The sequence below is a fragment of the Biomphalaria glabrata genome, chromosome 12 (genome assembly GCF_947242115.1).
Source record: "Biomphalaria glabrata chromosome 12, xgBioGlab47.1, whole genome shotgun sequence".
NCBI lineage: Eukaryota > Metazoa > Mollusca > Gastropoda > Planorbidae > Biomphalaria > Biomphalaria glabrata.
Window position 1 is genome coordinate 21,000,138 of NC_074722.1, and position 20,090 is coordinate 21,020,227.

The following is a 20,090-nucleotide window of genomic DNA, read 5'->3' on the forward strand; positions in this document are numbered from 1 at the left end:
CGGGTATTGCATAATGACGTGTTGTTGTTTTTTTTTTAGCGCACGTAGGATTGGCGTTTTCCATATTGAATGACACCCCAAAATGAGAATTTTTTGTCAATATATTTAAGGAGATTAGCGCGGGTCGTATGAAAGTTTGGACAAGAAATAAAAGAGAGATCACTCTTTTATTTCTGCAACTCGGACTAGAGTTACCCTACGAAACAAAAAAAAAGGGCGGGGGAGAACAAGTAGTATTCACCCGTCATAAAATAGCAGGGCCGTACTTAACCTTTGTAACCAAGAAGTCATGTAAAGATCACTCTTTTTTATTTCTACCCCACGTAGTTTTAGCGGCGAAAAAAAGAGGGGGGAGGAGAACAGTAATCTACTCTGTATTCACCCGTCACTAAATAGCAGTACCGGACTCAACCGTTGTGAGGCCCTATGCGAAACGGATTTAGCGGGGCGAAGTTTGGGTAGGGTACGGATAATAACTGAAATTTAAGAGTTTGTATTAGAAAATAAATTCGTCTTTGCATTTTATTCATTTTTTACTACTTACAGAACTACTTTACAAGCCTTGAGTGTAGCAAAGTCATACAGTATATCATAAAATTTTTATTTCCTATACAGATCGCGCTTAATAGCAAGAATTACCAAATATTTCAATCTATCTACGAGAATTGTTGACCTCAAGTAATTCTTCATTATTTTGTAGGCGCGAGAAGCTTCTTTCACCAGATTCCACAATAACGGGTATTGCATAATTACTTTTTTCCATCTTGAATGACACCCCAAAATGACAATTTCGTCTATATATTTAGGGAAATTATTTTTTGTTTGAATTTTCTAAAGATTTAAATAATTTCCGGAGATTTCCTTGACTTTTTCGTAAATTTTGCGATTTACGGAGATTTCAAGGAGCTCCTGGTAAATCAGGAGGCTGCGGGAATTTACACCTAGAATTAGCGTGGGTCCTTTGAAAGTGCGGGGCTCACTGCGGTCGCATAGGTTGCATTGGCCTAAGGCCGGCCCTGCAAAATAACGGAGTATGCTACGCCGTGGGTCGAATAGTTTTTTTTTAAACAACATTTGATTCAGTATTTCATTCCGTAAGTTTCTTAATAAATGGAAATTATATCTTATAATTGATACTTTTTCCATTGTTACCTTAGCAGGGCCGGTCTTAGGGCAATGCAAGCTATGTGGTCGAAGTGGGCCCCGCACTTTCATAGGCCCCGCGCTGTATATTATAAAATTTAACCATTATAACTTATATTACAGGGTTCCCTCCGCCTCCTGATTTTCCACGGGCTCATGGAAATCTCCTGAAATATTAAAAATCTCATGAAAAGTAGACGAAATTGTCATATTGGGGTGTTATTCAATTACTTGAGGGCAGGGGCGGACTGGCTATATGCGCAAACGGGCAAATGCCCGGTGGGCCGGTACCAAATGGGCCGGTCTGGTCGCGACCAAGGAAAAAAAAATTCTTCAATGCAGACCACTTTTTTTTTAAAGTGATAGCATCGAGACACAGATGCCCGAACACGTTTTCTTTTCTTTTTTTTCAATTTATTTATTACACTTAATTTTGTTTGAAATTCAACAAGAATATCAAAAAAATCTACACTATACACTGTATCCTACGTATTATCATTTGCAAAACGTTAGACCGTACTTTTTGCTATGCACGAGCGGCATGAACTTCAACAATGCTTTGATGTCTTCGAGGTTGTGTTTGGCTTATCATTTTGCTGTTCGGCATGGACGTTTGATGGCACTCTCTTTTGTTTTTGCGCCTTCCCTTCCCCGTCTTTTGATGGTTCCATTGTCAGTTAACGAAAAAGAGGGATGAGAGAGGTTAATTAAGTTACAAAACATAGATATAACGCAGAAAAAAATTGGGGCGACAATTAGCTCTTTAACGGATACAATGGATACCAGCACATATAGAACTAGAAGAAAATGAGAAGGCTGACACACTCGCTAAGAGTGGGAGAACAAATTCACAATTAAATTGCACTCTATTCATTAGAAATGAAGAAACTAATTGTAAATAAAATAAATGAGAAATGGACAAGCTCTCATCCGAATCACAAGAAAGATGATGCCTATTATAAGCTATCCTGACAAGATCAACTCTAATCTTACGACTCAGGATCGGACACAGCAGAATGAGACATGTCCTTCAACACTATTCTCTTTACCATGAGACCTGTACAAGACACTGGCCTCAAAGCACCCCAATAGAAAGAAAACTATATGGAGAGCTCCCTGATTTGGAAACCACTGCGCAGTTCATCTCGTATATTGGTCTAGTCATCTGGACGTTCCAACATAAAAATGAGAACGAGGAAGAAGAAGCTCTTCAACAATTAACACACACAGCCACGAAATTGCAAGCCACCCAACTTATTCACAGCTCAATATGAGATTTGTACAGAAATAGTAAGTTTCCTTTTTGTTTATTTTTAATAACATCGATCTAAAAATACTACACTTAAGGCTTACAAAAAAAATTATTTAATTAAAAAAAGACAAATCTAGATCTAAATCATTTTTTTTACTATTATAATTAATGGCAGACTTATGCTAAGTATGCAGTTATTAATGATTGAAATTCTTATAATTTATAGGCTTATAGCGCTGTCACATCGGATATTTAATGAAAGGAGATTTATATTTTCAATAATGGGGCATGATATATTCAATGGTGTATAGATAACTTTCTAATTTTAAATGTTCAGAAAACTAAAGAATTGATTATTGACTTTAGGAAACATAAAGGCCATATTGCAGAAATTCAGATAAACAATCAAACCATAGAACAAGTACACGAATATAAATATCTAAGAACAACCATCAACAACAAACTAAAATGGAGTAAACATTGTCAAAACATATACACAAAAATTCACCAGCGACTCTTCTATCTCAGAAAGCTAAGAAAATTTAACATCGACAAAACAATTATTAAAATTTTTTATACAGCAACCATCAGCAGTCTAATTAACTTTGCCATCACCTGCTGGTATGGAAATACTTCATTGGCACAAAGACTTAGACTAAAGAGACTAATTAAAAAAGCATCGCATATCACTCGAATACAACTACCATCTCTTGAAGAGCTTTTTCATGACAGATGCCTTTCCAAAACACTCTCGATTCTTAAGGACAACCTGCACTCATTAAACCACTGTTACATAAGATCTGAACGAAGGACTAAAACAGAAAGATTTAAAAACTCCTTTATCCAACTTTCGGTCAGAGTGTTACAAGATCAGCTGTCGTCATCGAGAAGTACATAGAAGTCAAATTCATAAAGCGCTGGTTGTGAATGTGTATGTGTTTCGTGTGTGAATGTTGTTCGAATTTTTCATCTATACTGTTATTGTACAGTAGTTAATGATGTAACGATGTTGTCAATTGTGTCAAACTGAATTTCCAAAGCCCCGGACCCAGCTGGGGGAGCGCTGTGAGACTCCCTAGCTGTTCTTGGTTGTGTGTACTGTCTTTCCACTAATTAAAAGAACCTATTCTAGGCTAAACAAAAACGCCCAAAAGAATGAAAGGTCAGAATGTAATGAAGATTAATTACATACATATACATTGCAGAGGGGGGTAGAAAAAAAATCCCCCCCCACAACGAAAAACTCCTGACTACGCCCATGATATGACATGTTATTCATTTTTGGGCCGGTTTATATGGTATGCCCGGGTCGATTTTGATACCCACTCCGCCCCTGCTTGAGGGCAACAATTCACAAAGATAGATTGAACATTTTGGCAATACTTGCTATTGCTTTTAAGCGTGATCTATGTATAATTTTGATGATATACTTGTCTTATCTTATATAATACAGACCTTATTTAACAAAATGATGATTACGTCTTACGCGTCATGCATCTAGTCATGCATGTTAACCAATGACTTAAATTCTGCCTAGTCACTGGTTTTCCTGGCTGGTTCAGGCAACCCATTCCATGCTTTAATAGCACTAGGGAAAGTACATTTGTAAAAATGTGTCCTAGCATATGGGACGAGGAATGTGCCTTTATCTTTTTGTCTTTCTGAGTATTTTATTAGATTTTGTTTTTGTATTTGAAGATTATGGTTCAGTGTTTTATGTATGATTGCTACTTTACTTTTGAGTCTTCTGTCCTGAAGGCTTTCTAAATTTAGTGATTTTACTAAAGATGTTACTCTAGTCAAATGGGAATATTATTCGTTTGATATGAATCTCACGAAAATGACTTCTTTACACGCAAGGCTCGTAAAGTTAACTTAATCGTGATGTTGTACTTAGTAAAGAATGAATAAAATGCAAAGACGAATTTATTTTCTAATACAAAATCTTAATTTTCACTTATTATCCTTTTCCCTACCCAGACTGGGCCCCGCGCAATCCGTTTCGCATAGGGCCTCGCAATAGTTAGGGTCGGCCCTGGACCTTTGATGCACATTTTTGTACCAATGCACGAAACTATGAATGAAGCTTGAATTATTAATGAAGAAGTCCTTTTTGAAAACTTACCTACCCTGAAGTTATTCATTTAGAATTTTTTTTTAATGAGCATGCATAGTTAATTTTAAAACTTAAATGGTTCACTTTGTGTAAAGAGGAAAGTAGCCGTTGCATCACAACTTGAATATCATGATGTCCGATTTTCGTTTTCTTTTCTAGTTTCTAAGATCTAAACGGGACCGACGGACGGACGGACAGACCACACAAAACTAATAGCGGCTATCCACCTTTTGGGGGCCGCTTAAAGAAACAATATTTAAAAAGAATATATATTAAAAAATTAAAAAATTACGTACGATTAGAGACTTGAACCACTGGCCCTCAGATCTTATATCTGATGCTCTACCAAATGAACTAACTGATAATTAATAATCTCAGTGGAAATTACGTACAAAAAGTAAACGAAAGTATAATCTAGTACTTTTCAAAATGTTGGATTTAAAAAAAGAACATGTTTGGTTGAAATTGCGGATAAAAAATCGTTTTCTGTAAATTTAACCGCTACGAATTCGATCATAAAAGTTGTTTAGGCACACGGAAAATAATAGCTGGTAAAATAAAATTTTCGCCTTTTTTTTGTCCACGGCAAGTGGGAGAATCAGTAATAGGTGAGTCAGTGAATCTATCAGTGATCTCATTACTTACTTCTTTTATGTAATAAACTTTGCAGCCGATATACATGCCAACTCTTACAATGGCTCTTACCGCAGCGTTCATTCCTTAAAAGAAAATATATAAGCTCTTAGATGGCTATCACAAATGTAATTCATATTACCATTACATATCAACAATAGGACAATTTAAAGTTGACATATTTTTTAAAAAGTAATTTTAATTTTTTTCTTTGTTTTAAATTTTTAGCTTTTAACTTTTACTGACATTTTAAGAAATTATTTTATTGTAGGTAGGTTGAGGGTATTATTGTATTCCTCCCAGACTATGTGACTCATTCCTTGACAGGATCTGGATTCCCTCTGGATGAAAGATCGCTGACCTATTTTTTTCTATTGGATCAATGAGAGCCCAAATTTCGGAAGAACGTTGTTCAAGAATGCAGTCTGAAGGAAAATATTGAACGAATCGACATCGGTAGGGTTGACCGCTCGCCTGTGTCACATATGTCAGCTGATTACACAGACGGCTACCCTACCCGCGTGGCCATTACAGTGCCAGCAATATACATCTACTGAAATCCCGACAATGCAACCATTTCAAATGTCAACCCTCAGGCCGTTAAATTAACCTGGACGAATGCCAAATTGTAGCAGGCGTAAAGCCAAAACTTGCGATCTTTAACAAAAGTGGTGTAAGATTTTTTAAGGGGGGGGGGGGGGGGAATGCGGATGAGACAAAGCTGACGGGTGAAGGGTCAGTGCGGGGACAGAGCGCAGGGCAGAGCTTCTTCTTCTTCTTCGTTCTCATTGTTATGTTGGAGCGTTCAGATGACTAGACCAATACATGAGAAGAACTGCGCAGTGGTTTCCAAATCAGGGAGCTCTCCATATAGTTTTCTTTCTATTGGGGTGTTTTGGGGCCAGTGTCTTATACGGGCCTCTTGGTAAAGAGAACAGATTTGAAGGACGTGGTCGGCATTCTCTGGTGATACTCCACATGGCAGATTTCACTGGTTCCAATTTTGAGCTTCCGGTACATGTGTTGTCGCATTCTGTCCGGTCCTGAGTCGAAAGATTAGACGTTGATCTTGTAGGGACAGTTTATAGTAAGCGTCATCTTTCTTGTGATTTGGATGAGAGCTCGTCCATTTCTCATTTATTTTATTTACAATTAATTTCTTCAATTCTTCTGGATAGAGTGCAGAGTTTATTTGTGAGTTAGTTCTCCCACTCTTGGCGAGTGTGTCAGCCTTCTCGTTTCCTTCTTGTTCTATATGAGCTGGTATCCATTGAATAACATTTTTTGTGTTGTTGTTGAGCTTTGTAAGTGCTGTTCTGAGGATTTTAATATAAGAGGAATCAGAGTTTTGCAAGCTTTGGAGGGTTGTTTTCGCATCGGTTAGAAAGACAATCTGACTGTGTGGGGAACTTGGATAATTTGCTAGCATGGTAGCAGCTAGTGCTTCCCTTTCTGCTCTGTGACTATCAGAGAGCTATCCAGTTGCAATGGATTTTTCTAGTTTTTCTCCATCTGGCCATTCGATGAGTATTCCAGCTCCTCCATTTGTGGTGGCTTTATGGGATGAGCCATCCGTGTAAACTCTGATCCACTGATTGCAAGGATAATTGGTTTGTAGAAAACAGTTCACTTTTTCCTTAATCTCTGTTGGTCTGTAGTCAGATTTTCTTTTTATTATGCTGAGCTGATACTATCTATTACGTCATTATGTTTTGTCAGTGTGACGCTTCTTAAAAAGATTAGGATCATGGACGAAGGTAAACAGGTTGCCTGAACATCAAGAACATTGACAGAAACAAAGTGTACACCTGCAGGACCCTTTTTCTTTTTTTTTCCTAGCTGACCTAGGAGCGTTACGTCGAAATTACCTTGATACACTGCTGAAGTCACGGGTTTCGTTTACTTCTGGAGTGTACGTCATCTGCAATCCATGACCTTTCCTTTATGCTTGCTCTCCATCTGGATCTGTCCAGTGCCTCAAATTTCGCAACTGTTGGTGTCCATTTTGAAGAGCTTCATTTAACGTTTGCATACATTAATTGGCGATCAGAGGCTCTCCTGCCTTCTATTAGATCCTTATACCAAATGTCTTTTGGGAATCGACCTTGAATTTTGTTAACATGATCAAGCCAACCAAGCGCGTCTACTGCTGATAACTCCTGCTCTAATGACCTCCATGAAAGTGTGACGCCAAGTTGTACTAGGATGTCATCGCAACTCTTATTATGCATAATTCATTTTGTCGGACAACATGTACCGAAAACCTCATGAAATGCTCTTTCACAACCTTACTTAGGGGTCGACTCCCAGTTCGGCAAAGGATTTCATTGATTTAGACCCGATCTCTATAACTGACTCCTAAAATCTGTCTTAGCCATCTTTGTTGAGCCACATTTAGTGTTTTTCAATTTCGGCAGATGACTATTCACTGCACTTTATTAATGGAGCCCAGCCACTGGTAAAAAATGTGTAACCTCTCTTGACTACGCTCTTGGAATTAGGTGACTGTAGTTTGCTTTAGATATTATATCGAAAAGGGAAGTTTTATTGTCAAAATTATCTGTTGGGGGGGGGGGGTTAAACTAACAAAAATTCTTTAAATTCAAAATCCCATCTAGCTACGGTCATAGAATTTGGTGACGGTGGTTTGCTTTAGAATAATATTGAAGAGAGAGGTTTTCAACCTCAAAACTCTCTGTAGGGAAATTTTAAACTCAAAACCATCTGGAGGGGTTTTAAACTTTTTAAAAAGCCATCTGGAGGAGGGGGGTTTAAACTCAACCCCCCCCCATTGGCTTGGCTACGCTTAATGAATTTTTGTGTGTAATTTGCTTTTTTATTTATTTTGAAGAGGGTTTTTTTTTTAGCATCAAACGGAAGAGGGGTTTAAACGATCATAGCATTTTGAGTGCGTAATTTGCTTTTTTTATATTGAAGAGGTATTTTTTAGCTTCAAACCCCGCTGAAGGGGGGTTTAAACTCAAAACCCATTTGGCTATGCTCATAGCACTTTGAGTGCGTAATTCTTTTTTTAAATTGAAGAGGAATTTTTAGCTTCAAACCCCGCTGAAGGGGGGTTTAAACTCAAAACGCCTTTGGCTACGCTCATAGAATTTTGAGTTTGAAATTTGCTTTTTGGATATTGAAGAGGGGGTTTATCGTAAATTTTGGAGGGGGTTTTAAAATCAAAATCTCCCATAGCTGTGTTCTTGGAATTTGGGGATTGTCGTTTGCATTTTTTTTTTTATTGTTTTATAGAAGAGGGGGATTTAACTGCAAAACCCCTTGTTAGGGTTTTTTAAAATCAGAACACCCTTGGCTGTGCTGGGACAAGTGATGGCTTAGTATTAAAATCTCACCTAAAATAAACAAAATCAAGCAAAAAACCAGTCACTAAATTCCGACACCCCCCCCCCCGCATTTCGGGGAGGTTGAACCCCAACCCCCTCCTGGCTACGCCCATGCCTGGCCCCCAGCTCTTTGCAGCACTTCTTCATTAGTTATGTGTACCATGTTTTACTAACATATAGTAGAGTTGTTCATCTCACAGGTCCGGTCGACTTGGGATTTTTATTTTTAGTTAGCAAGGTATTGTCCCACACTCTTTTCTGAAACCCATAGCCTTGGCTATCCTATCTTTTATCGCAAGAGATGATGGAGCTAAGATAGCAGAAATGGTCAATAATTTCCAGCCTTTGATGGTCACGTGAGGTACATTGCTTATATTTTGAATTAGTATGTAAGTCTTGCTTAGACTAATTTAAACCTTTCTAATGTTTCCCTCAATATGGATACATTAGAGAGCTTTCTACGGGGTCTTGTATGGAGAAATACACCCGTCGGACCAAACATGTTACAGAGTAGATGTGAAACAGTTTCTGATCTCAAAAGGGCTCCTTTAAATGTCAGTGTACATTTCGTTTCCTCGTGAAAACATTCAATGAATTGTAGTAGTTATAGTTTGGGAGGGCATCCTATTTCTAGTAGGCCACTTTTGCTGACTATGTCAAATGCTTTAATAGACACAAATATAAATGGACTGTAAATGTGAATCACACGCAATCAAATGAGTGAAGATATATACATAGTTCTGTTAAAAACAAGATTACTAAGAGGCGACTCCCGTTGGATCTCTATCGGATCCGCCTATTTGCAAGGAATATTTAACACGTGATTTTGTTCTGATTATCCAAAATAATAATGTTTCAAAGATTTATTTGGTGTTGTAAAAAAATGTTTTTTTTTTGTAAAATGTTTTACATGTTTCGGGTGTTCCTTCAAAGTTGAAGATAATCAACAATATATGTATACCTACACCCGTTAATTTGTTTTAGGGTACATTTTTTTTATTTTGACCAGTAACATCCTTCCCCAGCACATATTTTGGTCCTTAAATTTTAGTATCTGCAACATTTAATTGGAACGCCCCCCCCCCCCGCACACAATGATCACAGGAGTACGTTAAGTATTTATCTTTAGGTTTATTTTTTCTTTCATTACATTCTCCACTCGGTTACCAGCAAGCTAAAGGATGGGCGAAGAAGTTTTTTATTTTTATTTATGGTGGGGCCACCGATAAAAGTTTAAAAAACATTAGCATATACGTACTAGTATATTAACTAGTATTACATAGCATGAACTGTTAAATCTTGAATTGAAAAATGTGTATTTGTATCTTTATATTTCCTTCTCATTCATAGTGAACTAAGTGTGCTAGAATTAATATCTAGTATAGAAAATCTTAGTCCCAAATGACTCACTGACTAATAAAAACTAAGTACCTGGTGACCGTGCCTGGCTAGGTTCAATGATTTGTTAAGGAAAGATATTTACCCGAACTCATGTCAAAAACATTTTTGTTATGTGTTATATTTAGTTATATGGAAAAGTACGAAATAATCTCCATTTACAACTTTGCTTAAGCATTGTTTAGAATGAATAGTTCTGCTTCAGGCACGGTAAAAAAGCGTATTATTTAGAAAGATATGTATACATTAAATATAAAAAATGTGGGAAAAAAAAACATTAATAAACAACAGGATTTTTTAACACTAAAAAAAAACTTTGTAGACCCAAGTTTTTATACCATATGATTAATTTCAAATTTTAAATATTCAAATCATTTTTTAAATCTACAAGACGTATTTTAAAATAGTAGGCCTATTGTACATTAGTACATACAAAATTATTTAGTTTCTTCTAAGTAGACTAAAATAATAAATTAAAGATGTAGAAATATGGAGCGGGTAAAACTGTCTACACGCAACACAAAAAGAGAAAGTAATTCATAATCTATTATACGCTGATCTTGTTTTGCAATATTTTTTGTTAGTTTCTGCTTAAATACAAATACAAACTATATCTTACAATATTTTTTTTCAAAACGGTGCTGCACTGTAGCGACATGCAATTTGTGCTTTCAAATTGAATTCTAATATTGCTTTGAAGGATGTATTTTTGATGTTCATTTGTTATTAGTTATGTGGATGAAGACTTCTGGCTTTCAAGGTGGGCTCCACAATGAGTATTTACATTACACGTGTTACTAGATCTAGATTTCTTCAATTTTAGTTATTCTAATATAAATAAAAGAAGAAAATGGCGACCCAAGATAGTGGCCGATCTAGTCCTATAACTATCTATTATGGTAGAGACCAACTCCTCAAATTTACAAAAAATGTAGGTATCCGGCTCCGTCAAAATGTTCAGGAACCCACGCTATTTACAAGACATTTAAGTATCCGGCTCTGGCAAAATATTCAGCAACACAAGCTATTTACAAGACATGTAGGTATCCGGCTCCGGCAAAATGTTCAGCAACAAAAGCTATTTACAAGACATGTAGGTATCCGGCTCCGGCTGAATACCATACTTTACAATCCGGCCATATCTGTCTCCGATCGGAGATCAAATGCACCCCTAGATGGGGACCGCCTTTGAGTTTGTGTCATAACACAATCTGTCTTTGTAATCTTGTTCATGTAAAATTAGAGTTACTTTCATTTAAGAAAATGATAGGATAATGCAGAATCACCTCTTGGATTTAATTTAATTTCTGATGTTTCTGTGGAAATGTTCTTATCATACAATAGCACCCTCTAGAAATTGTCAGGTGAAAAAAAAAAGAGCTTATCAAGAAAGTTAAGATAATACTTTTAAAAAATAGTGCATGAGTTACCTTGTGCATCTCCTCCACTTGTAAAGACTCCTATGCTTTGATTCGCCCATTGTCCGGCAACAATATTTTCACCTTCGTTAGACTCGTTCATTGTTAAACATTCCAAATCAGCTTCGAAACTAACTCGTCGCTTCAAAAGTTTTTCTATGTCCATGTCTGGAATTTTAGTAAGAACTACATTAAAGGCATTAAAAACGAAATCAAAAATATTTCAAAAACAAAAAATGCATGGTCAGATGGACTACGTCACTACCGAACTCGGTATCTATTAGCAGGAAAGAGAATATATACTCTAAATCACATATCTTTTTTTAAGCGCTATAGAAGTTTTATTTATACCTTAACTGTGCATTAACGTATTGTATTTTCAATCAAAATTACATTTCAAAGTTCATTTAGTGATCAAGATATCTATTATACCAACGGTTCTCAACCTTTCTTGATCGACGACCCCCTAATACGATTCCCCACTAGGGAGCGACCCCAACCGTAAAATGTATTTCATTCATAGGCCTATGTAAATTTCATCTTGCTAATCTATCTAGATCCTTTCTATATATAATTCTCTTCATGGCCAAGAAGTAAAGGAAAGATCACTCTTTAATTTCTGCAAGTTGGAATAGAGTTACCCTACGAAAAAAAGAGGGGGAAGAACAAGAAGTATTCACCCGTCACAAAATAGCAGGGCCGGGCTTAACCGTTGTGACCAAGAAGTCATGGAAAGATCACTTTTTTATTTCTACCCCACGTAGTTTTAGCGGCGAAAAAAAGAGGGGGGGGGAGGAAAACAAGTAATCTACTCTGTATTCACCCGTCACTAAATAGCAGGGCCGACTTAAACTTTGAGGGGCCCTATGCGAAATGGATTTCGCGGGGCCAAGTTTGGGTAGGGAAACGGATAATAAGTGAAATTTAAGAGTTTGTAATAGAAAATAAATGACACCTCAAAATGACAATTTTTGTCTATATATTTCATGAGATTTGTAAGAGTTTTCAAAAGATTTTTTAATAATTTCTGGAGATTTCCACTTTTTCCGTATATTTTGTAATTTCAGAAAATTTCCGGGACCTCCTGGTAAATCAGGCGGAAAATCAGTTATAAGTTATAAAATGGTTTAATTTAATCATTTACACCTAGAATTAGCGCGGGTCCTTTGAAAGTGCGGGGCCCATTGCGGTCGCGTAGGTTGCGATGGCCTATGGCCGGCCCTGCAAAATAGCGGCGTATCTTACGCCATGGGTTGACTATATATCTATTCTATAAAGTATAAAGTAAGGCATATGTATGTGTCACGTCCCAAGTGACACCTCATCGTTTACAAAATGAGGACATTGCACCTATCTCAAATCAGGTTAGCGTACCCACGCTTAAATGCCAGAAAAACGCAGATTAAAACTTAGTTCAAGACTACAGCAGGGAAACAAAATTAACATAGCCTAAATTACAAAAACAGTTCCTAGTGACACCTCGTTGTTCACAGAATGAGGACATTGTACCTATCTCAAATCGGGTCAGCGCGTTCGCGAAAAATAAAACGCAAGCTTTCTATTGAATTCCAAATTTCTAAAGCAATTTTTGTTTTCATTTTCACTAAGTCTATTTATTTTGACAAACCTTATATGAACTCACTCTGACTGTCTGTCTGGTATAAAGTTTGTAAACGTTGTTTCTCCAACAAACTCGGATTAAGCTGAAATGTTGCACAATTATTTCTTTTACCTGACAACACAAGAAAGTATTTAAAATATTTTTTTGTTTTTCTTGTTAATATGCTTTACGTCATATCCATTCTTTTTAGACGCGATGCAAAAAAATATTTAAACGATATTACAAAGAGAGTCTTTGTTATCACACAAACTCAGATGCGGCTCCATTGGATCTCCATCGTATCCGCATATTTGCAAGGAATATTGAAGACATGATTTTGTTTTGATTGTCAAAGGTAATAATATTGCAGTTGTAAAAAAATGTTTATTGTAAAATGTTTTATATGTCTATGATGTTCTTTCAAAGTTAAATATGATCTACTTCCAAGTCCAAACTTCCCGCTGAACGATCGGGGATGGCAGAGAGCAGGGTTTGAACCCAGGACCATCAAAACAATCAGTCCAGCTTGCATACCGCACGACCAGGCGTTGCCGTAATAATAAATTAATAGCTTATTATTGATAAAGAGACTTTAGACTTTTTTTTTGGGGGGGGGGGGGGGCAAGACAACTAGTGTAATTGTATACAGTACTTCGGCAACGTCTGCTTAGTGTCCCAGCACAGTTACCAACAGAGCTATTGGCATTTTCATTATATGGAACTAGAATATAGATGTAGAACTACCTAATCTAAACTTCTGATTTAGCACTCTTAAGATCTATATCACTAGATCTAGAATCGAATAATGTAGATCTAATAGATTAGATTTACGTAAATAATTAAGACAATCTATCAATAGACTGAAAGCAACATTAAACTTAAAAATAGTAGATTAGCTCTAATATTTTATAACATGGTAGTTAGTCAACAATCACAAAGAGTAGTGGCTCAACCAATGGGCATCAGGAAACACATGTACAAAGAAATGACTAAGCCTAACAAACTGGACAGTATTAACTTCCTCCCCCGCAAAGAACAATCTACAATTTTCCAACTAAGAAGAGGACACACACCACTATTAAATTACCATCTGAACAAAATAAACTCCACACAACTCCCCCTTTGCAGACACTGCGCCCACCCCTTTGAAACCGTAAACCATATCCTCTTTGAATGCTCCTCCCAAATGACCCTACTTCCACTACAGCCCAACATAACCAACACCCTGTACGGCAGTGCTGAACAACTGATGAAAACAGCATTTTTTCCTTGGCACAGTCTGCAAAAGAGCTCACAGCAATAAAGCTGGCTAGAAGAAGAAGAAGAATATGGTAAAGTAGATATAGATTAGACATCTAAAAATCAATCTTCAGTTACAGTCTAGATTTCGATATCGAAATTGAAATTCTAGATCTTGATCTAGTCTATATAACTCTAGACTAGATCTAGAACTTCTACAATAACTTTAATTAGAATTTAGATTAAGATCCAGTGTAGAAAATCTAAATTAGATCTAGTCTAAAAAAAAATCAAATTTGATCTAAATCTAAGTAGTAGATCTAGTAGGGTGGCTATCTGGTATGCAGGCTCAACTGTCGTTCGGTTTCTCGTTGGTCCCTGATTCATATTCTGCCCGCTACCATCCCCGTCGATATGTGGAAGGTTTCTAAGCGATTATCCATTGTTACTTAATTTTTAAAAATCTAATACTAATCTAAAGCATTGTTGATTTGTCGTAAATATTCTTCATCCGTATATAGGGCCTCTAGTAGACGTCAATTCCTTATAGATTAAACGATAGAGATCCACGTTAGTGTCAACATATTTGGATAAATCTATAAAGGGACCAATAACAACGTTCCCATAGATGACATGTCCAGTAACAAACGAATTCTCATAATTTTAATGGAGTTGTCGCATGACCTCGAGTTGGCCCCGCTACGAATACTTTCACAAATAATTATTATCTTGAACAGTTTAGCAGTGCATTGATTGTAATCAAAATGGAGCAGAAAATAATTAAGATAAGAAGCAACAATTGCAAAAAAAATTATTATTAATATTTTTTCGCAAGCACTAGAGATTCACAAACGTTATGATGACAGCATTTACGAATAAACAAGCTCAACGCCGTAAGAAACAATGCCAAGACGACAAAGTTTTTGACTTCAGTCGAAATACAATGAGGCTTTGCTAAAATTTGAAGCAATCTTGACAGAATTTGTTTCACTGATAGTAACTGGACATGTTCTGTTGTGTGTGTAGCTAGCTTCTAAGATGCAGTTAGACTAGGTTTCAAGCTATTGAGAAAGCAGCACATGCGAGTAAGTTAAAGCAGTATATGTGAGTAAGTTATCTTTCAGACCTTGCGATTTATAGGGCAGATGATGTTAAGGTCCTCTCTTTCTTTGCCAACGAGCAGGGTATTAACGTCTTTACTTTCCCCAACTTCAGTCAGGTACCCTTTAGAGTTGGGTGGGCTCAGGGGAGCCGTAAAAATACAACATTCAAATCCTAGTATTCACCGAGATTCGTAGGCCTACATAGCACCCCAGGTTCGGAACGGTACTTGACGTTTTGACGTTTTGGCAATAGAAAAATATCAAATTGAGTAAAGGTTGGGAAAAAGCGACTAGGAAAAGAATATTTGGGTTCATAACTCATGTCAATTGTTACTCTTAATACTGAAAAATTTCGTATGAATTCTAAATTTTCCAAAACAAAGTCTTTCTTAAATAATTATGATAAATTCATGTGCAATTACATAAACTCTGTCGCAGTGGCAATGTGAGGGTGGTGCGGGCCGCAAGGTGCATCAAGTGGTGAGGGGCATCAAACTAAGGATAAACTTTCTTAGTAAAAACAACACATTGTACATACATGAACTAAGACAAACTGTGTATTTGAAATGTTAATTACAAATTTAATTATTTTAATTTTTTAAATTTTAATTTATTACACTGTTCATCTCCTATGTTCTTTCTTCAATTAAGTATAAATTGTAGTCCAGGTTGTATCAAATTTACTAGATTTTTTAACATTTCTTAAGGCGACGCACTTTTGCGTGCCCATTTTCTTCTGGAGCACATGGTACATGTTGTTACTCCATTGCTCGGTACGCTGATTTCATCTTGATCTAGAGCTTAAACCTCTAGACTCTAAATCTAGACTAATTGTCGTTGTTTATTTTCATTTCACTATAATTCTTGTTAGTTTCTTGTAAATTTTAATGACCATTAAGAAATGGTCGTGATATCAATATTTTTTATGCAAATTATCTTTTTAGCGGCCCCCGAAAGGGGAAAAGACGCTATTAGTTTTGTGTGGAATGCCTGTCCGTCTGTCCCATTTAGATCTCTTAAACTAGAAAAGATAGTGAAAATCCGACATCATAATATTTTAGATCATTCAAAGTTCTGAATGCAACGGCTACTTTTTTCTTTTCTGAAAGCGAAAAATCTAATTTTTTAAAATCACTTATACAAGCAGTTTTTTCATAAAAATACTCCACTTTTACAACTATTCACAATTAATAGTAACAAACACGGGAGGCTCCTTGGTTAGGTAGATAACCATATACTATACTATAACACATTAATGCAAACGGTTTTATATTTTTTTGTAGTCAAATTTTTTTTTTATATATAACTACTACATTTACACACAAAAAAGTTTACTTTCTTTCTCCATTCTTCTCTGTCATTTGTCTTTGATATAATTTCATTCTGATGTTCTTTCTGAAAATATTGAAACCTACCTTTTTACCTGCCTGGGTGGACCACTTCGGGGACCGATTCTGAGTTTGTGTCTCCACACAAACTATCTTTGTAACCTTGTTTTACATGTTTTTATTCATCAATTACTAGTTAATTGTAATACTGTAAGGTAAACAATATTATCGGCGTTGCTCAAGACTGAAAAGTCTAGTTTGGTGTGCATAGTGCTAGCTCAGACGGAGAGATTGTCCTGTTGGTGTGCATATTGCTAGCTCAGATGGAGAGATTGTCCTGTTGGTGTGCATAGTGCTAGCTCAGATGGAGAGATTGTCCTGTTGGTGTGCATAGTGCTAGCTCAGACAGAGAGATTGTCCTGTTGGTGTGCATAGTGCTAGCTCAGACGGAGAGATTGTCCTGTTGATGTGCATAGTGCTAGCTCAGACGGAGAGATTGTCCTGTTGGTGTGCATAGTGCTAGCTCAGACGGAGAGATTGTCCTATTGGTGTGCATAGTGCTAGCTCGGATGGAGAGATTGTCCTGTTGGTGTGCATAGTGCTAGCTCAGACAGAGAGATTGTCCTGTTGGTGTGCATAGTGCTAGCTCAGACGGAGAGATAGTCATCACGGGTTAAAAATTGTTGACGGTTCAAAGGGTAAAATATCATTCCTTTTCTTTCAAAAAAAAAATCTGGCACTCAATGGGCATCGCAAACAAGTTAATGAAGAGTTGCAAGACAAAAGCTAGGTAATTACTATCCAAGTAAGATCCACATGTAGTCCGAATCAAGCTGCTTTTAGACCGAATGTGTAAATTTCCACACAAATACAGATATTTCTAGATAATTTTCCAAATGTTAAGGTTACGTTGTCTTGGATAATGTTGTACTAATTCTTTCACTGACATCATCTTAATTCCTTGTCTGCTTGAACAATACTCCGAGTTTGGCAGGTATTCGGGTTGCTGAACTTGAAATCAATTTAGTACTTTTCTATTTTTAGGTACACTGGACTGTTTACAAACCTTTTTTTCAACTTCAGAACACCGCTTGGACGTCCTAACCAAAATAACCGGAACTAGCCTTAAGCGCTTGGTTAAAACCCACTGGAGCGCCAGGGGAGAAGCCGTCAAGATGGTTATGGTTTAATTTTCAAAATTATAGAAACTCTAGAGACATGACTAGCACAGATGAAAAATCTTCTACTAGATCTGAAGCAGGCGATTTGTTAGTTACTATGCAGCCTACATTTATTTTCTCACCTTGTTGTAGTGGTCGCTGTATTAACTAAAATAATGGACACGCAAGTCTACATGGATTGTCAATTTGAATAAATTCACATTAGTTTGAGAAAAAAAAAGACTTTTCCCTGTTTTATTTCGCTTTTTTTAGGGGGGGGGGCGGGGGTGCGGGGCATCATCACGAGCTGCCGCACTGGGCATCATATACCCTAGCTACGCCACTGCTCTGTCGCCATATTTCACTACTGTTTTAAAACGTCATGTTTCGCCTGGAAAGGGGAGGGGCGATATAGTAAAAACGATTAATCCTCGCTCCTTTATATAATTCCTGCTTATGCTTGCATTTGGCATTAAAGAATAGGCGGTGGGGCGACGCGATATAAGAATTTAATTTATAGCATATATAAATTATATTAGTGGATGATTTTTATTTTAATTTTTTAATTTCCTAACTAAAATACAAAAAGAAAAAGTATTGGTTTGTCCGACGGACCGAGGGCGATTGCAGGTATCGCCCCTCCCACCTGGCACAACCCTTATTTAATAATAAAATTTGAGTTAGAGTGTGGTGCAACATAATATACAAATGGGTTCAAATATCAATATGTAGCTTATATTATTTAGATATGCAACTAATTTTGTTCACAAACTTTGATTTCTCCATAAAAATAGGACCGCCCCCACCTCATTGGGCTATAGTGGGGAGTGAAGTAGATCCATTCCCCCCCCCCACACACACACACAGAATGATCTAATAACTTATACATCTATTGACTACTTTCAATATCATACACAATGCTTTTGAAGAAATGTATGATTGGACGCCCATCATGTGGCATTCAATTTGTGGGCCGGATTGTATAGAAATGCCCTGGCTGATTTTGACACCCAGTCCGCCCCTGCTGATACAAAGGCTTACATATGGCCTCCTTCAGTCGCGAAACGACTATGGATCATCTCATGGAAATGAGATGAATGCATGGGCATTAGAAGTTGTATCCAGCTGATGTATCCAAAGAAACAGCAGTGCCGATACAGTTTGGGGTCAGCGGCGTAGAGAAGAGGGAGGACTGATGTGTGGCGACATCGTTCCGACCACAGCTAATGGTCCGCACCAACATACAAACATACATCAGACATACGCCTTACTTTCTGCTTTATATAATAATAATAGACATAGATCTAGATTTCTAGATAAACATCATTAACATGTAGATAACGAAACTAAATTAGATCTATAATAGTCTATACGATAAATTAGTCTCGATCTAGACTGAAGAAGTGGCTGAAATTTATGGATTCTAGATCTAGATCAAGGCTGCAACTTACTTTAGAATTCTTTTAACATCTGGACTTAAACTAGCCTAGTTCTGTGACTAGAAAGCGATCTAGACTATAGTACAATCAGTATAGAATCAATAGATCCGACTCTAATCATTGGTTGTATTGCTGTTATGGAAAACGTAGCCAGATTTTTAAAAATAATTTTAAAGAAACAAATAAAATGTATTTCTATCTAGATCAGCATTTCTGCAACAATAAACGACGTGTTGGTGCCGACACAAAAGGGGGTGGGTGTAATAAGAATTTAAGCAACACTGTAGAGAAACCTAAACAAGACTTTATTAAACTAGAATGACACATAAACTCACCAAAGATATATAGACAATAACAGACGAAATCACATTATCACAACGTTACACAAACATAAACAAACTCAAGTATGAACTATTTCACCACAGAGGGTGTTGTTAGTAAATGTGCTTGTTTTTTCTAGCCAGGAAAGTTATTATAATAATAAGTCTTGTACTCGAATCCGATAATTAATGAGGAATGCAGTATTTCCATTTGCTACGCAGCCCCATCTGTGACCTACATATTTTGCCATACCAGCACAGGCAAAACCATTATCCGCCGGTAGTCGAGTTACATTTTCTTTTCGTCGTCTACATCTATCCTCGGCAGCAGATTTTCTTTTGGTCTCAAATGTGTATCCCGTGGCCTTTGTAAGTGAACTCCAGATGTCTCGTTCTGAGGCGGCATGCAACCAGGTGCTCTGTTCTATGTCAGTCAAAGCAAGTTGGCGCCTAAGCTCGTCTTTCGTGGGGCACCTCTGTTACATCGACTACTTTTCAGCTCACCAATAAGACTGCACCGCTTTTGGCATACGTTCATCCCCATACGGATACGTGCCCTGCCAAGCGTAAACTTCGGACCATAAGAAGTCC

At 37.0% G+C, this 20,090-nt stretch overlaps 1 protein-coding gene across 7 annotated transcripts in view; it reads right to left on the reverse strand.

Annotated features, from left to right (window-relative positions):
- LOC106074311 (ATP-dependent 6-phosphofructokinase-like) overlaps positions 1-19,318 on the reverse strand; it is a 222,592-nt gene extending 203,274 nt beyond the window's left edge. For 3 of the 7 annotated variants that reach the window (XR_008773898.1, XR_008773897.1, XM_056005430.1), the window contains exons 1-3: positions 19,192-19,293; positions 11,323-11,496; positions 5,157-5,230 (exon numbers count right to left, since the gene is read on the reverse strand). Coding sequence is in view for 4 of the 7 variants with exons in the window: in XM_056005430.1 (XP_055861405.1) it covers positions 5,157-5,230; positions 11,323-11,476 (228 nt within the window). In the remaining 3 variants the exon portion in view is untranslated. Of the gene's footprint in view, positions 1-5,156; positions 5,231-11,322; positions 11,497-19,191 lie in introns of all 7 variants that reach the window. The other 4 variants (XR_008773899.1, XM_056005431.1, XM_056005429.1 and 1 more) reach the window with 3 other exon arrangements.
- Positions 19,319-20,090: the final 772 nt, after the last annotated feature.